The sequence below is a fragment of the Salmo salar genome, chromosome 15 (assembly GCF_965601325.2).
Source record: "Salmo salar chromosome 15, fSalSal1, whole genome shotgun sequence".
Lineage (NCBI taxonomy): Eukaryota > Metazoa > Chordata > Actinopteri > Salmoniformes > Salmonidae > Salmo > Salmo salar.
This window is the reverse complement of record NC_138305.1, coordinates 111,397,501-111,401,020: the sequence shown is the minus strand read 5'-3', so window position 1 is coordinate 111,401,020 and position 3,520 is coordinate 111,397,501. Positions and strand designations below refer to the sequence as shown.

Genomic DNA, 3,520 nt, shown 5'->3' with positions numbered 1-3,520 from the left:
AGACAGGGAATTTTTAAATGTCAGGAATTGTGAAAACTGATTTTCAATGTATTTAGCTAAGGTGTATGTAAACTTCTGACTTCAGCTGTGTTTGTATATTATTTTACTGCTCTAGAGATAAAATTATTGTTTGGATAACCTTATTTACTGTTATGTATTGATTATTTACACTCTTTATGCGATGCGCAATGCAGAGAAAACACTGGAAGAAGAATAATTATATAATTACCATAGTGAATTATTGTAATGTTTGTTTATGTGTCAATTAATCCCACAAGGGATGGGTTGCCAATTGTCGATTTGACACGAAAATAAAATGTCATTCACAAAATGTCATTCATACAGTATAATAACAGTCTGATATTCAAGGTCAGTGTATCTTCTGACATTCATTTCCTCACGGCATCTTTACCAGGGCTTTACCAGGGCACTCATCTTCCCTCTCTCTTCTTCTCTCCTCCCTTCCCTCTCACATGTCCCTCCTTCCCTCCTTCCTGTCTTCTCCCATGTCCTCCTCCCTTCTCTCTGGATGCTTAGCTCCTCCCTCCTTTCCTCCCTCCCTCCCGTTTTCATCTCTCCCTCTCTGGCTCCACTTGGTGATAGTCATTGTTTGTCTTCTCTTCGTTGGGGCAGCCTCATCTCTCCTGAAGGATGTCGGGCCTTCTGACTACTAACTCCAGCTCCGTGCTCCTCTTGCTGTCTCTCTCCCTGGCCCTCCTCCTCCTTCCGCCGCTGACGCTGGACGCTAAGGTAAAGATAGAGAGATGCAAAAGAGGCACAGACACAAACTAGCGTCACATGATCACATCATCATCATGAACATAATTCTATTGGAATCAGCTACCATCCTTGCCACAGGTGCAGCGACAAGGGAAAAAAAGCACAAAAAAAAGCAGAATTGTACCTACGAAATGTGCTATATTGTTGGGTTATGTTGTTTCTGTACAATTTTGATCTTTGATTTTCCCTGTGGTTAGTCGGTGAGTAATGATGAGTCAGCATGTGGCTAACTAGATGGTGAAGCTTGAATCTTCTGCCTCATTTTACTTATACAGGAATACAGAGCTCACATTGGTAACATACATACACCATCTCTACCTGTTGTCTATAGTATCTACCTGTTGTCTATAGTATCTACCTGTTGTCTATAGTATCTACCTGTTTTCTATAGTATCTACCTGTTGTCTATAGTATCTACCTGTTGTCTATAGTATCTACCTGTTTTCTATAGTATCTACCTGTTGTCTATAGTATCTACCTGTTTTCTATAGTATCTACCTGTTTTCTATAGTATCTACCTGTTGTCTATAGTATCTACCTGTTGTCTATAGTATCTACCTGTTTTCTATAGTATCTACCTGTTGTCTATAGTATCTACCTGTTGTCTATAGTATCTACCTGTTGTCTATAGTATCTACCTGTTGTCTATAGTTTATTTTATTACCTTTATTTAACTAGACAAGTCAGTTAAGAACAAATTCTTATTTACAATGACAGCCTACCGGGGAACAGTGGGTTAACTGCCTTGTTCAGGGGCAGAACGACAGATCATTACCTTGTCAGCTCGGGGATTCGATCTTGCAACCATTTCAGTTACTAATCCAGCGCTCTAACCACTAGGCTACCCTGTCACCCCGGGTAGTATCTATCTGTGGAGGAGAGATGAGGAGGGATGGAGCAGGGATGGAGGGGGGATGGATGGGGAGAGGGGCGTGGGTGGAGGATGGAGGGAGAGATAGGGGGATGGAGGGAGAGATTGGGGGATGGAGGGAGAGAGGGGCGTGGGTGGAGGATGGAGGGAGAGATTGGGGGATGGAGGGAGAGAGGGGCGTGGGTGGAGGATGGAGGGAGAGATAGGGGGATGGAGGAGGAGGAGGGGGGATGGAGGGGGAGAGGGGTGTGGGTGGAGGATGGAGGGAGAGAGAGATAGGGGGATGGAGGGAGAGATTGGGGGATGGAAGGAGAGAGGGGCGTGGGTGGAGGATGGAGGGAGAGATAGGGGGATGGAGGAGGAGGAGGGGGGATGGAGGGGGAGAGGGGCGTGGGTGGAGGATGGAGGGAGAGAGAGATAGGGGGATGGAGGAGGAGGAAGTTAGAGACGAGATGAATGTTGGACAGGAACTGTGCGTCATCGACGTTACCTCTGCTGTTTCTGTACAGGACCCAGACAGTCAGTTTGTCTGTGTGTCTGCATGAGTAGCACAGCCAGTGATAGTAGAGGTAACACAAATTAAATGCTGGGTAAACTCTAATTGCTGTGAAAAAAACACTCCCTATACTTCCGATGCATTTTTCTGCAAAAGGTGGATATACACTTGTTAACTTGCGTCTACTGTCCACTACACCCTGGTTACTACACCCTGGTTAATACATCCTGGTTACTACACTAGGTTACTACACCCTGTTTACTACACCCTGGTTACAACACTAGGTTACTACACCCTGGTTACTACACTAGGTTACTACACCCTGGTTACTACACTAGGTTACTACACCCTGGTTACTACACCCTGGTTACAACACTAGGTTACTACACCCTGGTTACAACACCCTGGTTACTACACCCTGGTTACAACACTAGGTTACTACACCCTGGTTACTACACCCTGGTTACAACACTAGGTTACTACACCCTGGTTACAACACCCTGGTTACAACACTAGGTTACTACACCCTGGTTACTACACCCTGGTTACTACACTAGGTTACTACACCCTGGTTACTACACCCTGGTTACAACACTAGGTTACTACACCCTGGTTACTACACCCTGGTTACTACACCCTGGTTACAACACTAGGTTACTACACCCTGGTTACAACACCCTTTTTACTACACCCTGGTTACTACACCCTGGTTACAACACTAGGTTACTACACCCTGGTTACAACACCCTGGTTACAACACCCTGGTTACTACACCCTGGTTACAACACCCTGGTTACTACACCCTGGTTACAACACCCTGGTTACTACACCCTGGTTACTACACCCTGGTTACAACACCCTGGTTACTACACCCTGGTTACTACACTAGGTTACTACACCCTGGTTACTACACCCTGGTTACAACACTAGGTTACTACACCCTGGTTACTACACCCTGGTTACAACACCCTGGTTACTACACCCTGGTTACAACACCCTGGTTACTACACCCTGGTTACAACACCCTTTTTACTACACCCTGGTTACTACACCCTGGTTACTACACCCTGGTTACGACACTAGGTTACTACACCCTGGTTACTACACCCTGGTTACAGCACTAGGTTACTACACCCTGGTTACAACACTAGGTTACTACACCCTGGTTACAACACCCTGGTTACTACACCCTGGTTACAACACTAGGTTACTACACCCTGGTTACAACACCCTTTTTACTACACCCTGGTTACTACACCCTGGTTACAACACTAGGTTACAACACCCTGGTTACTACACCCTGGTTACTACACTAGGTTACTACACCCTGGTTACAACACCCTGGTTACAACACCCTGGTTACTACACCCTGG

General features: G+C 45.7%; 1 protein-coding gene across 1 annotated transcript in view; it reads left to right on the top strand.

Moving 5' to 3' along the window:
• The first annotated feature begins 589 nt into the window (after nucleotides 1–589).
• Nucleotides 590–3,520, top strand: part of LOC106590683 (uncharacterized) — a 35,256-nt gene continuing 32,325 nt past the window's right edge. The window contains exon 1 of the mRNA XM_082962279.1: nucleotides 590–750. Coding sequence (XP_082818405.1) covers nucleotides 652–750 — 99 coding nt within the window. The 5' untranslated portion in view covers nucleotides 590–651. The remainder of the gene's footprint in view (nucleotides 751–3,520) is intronic.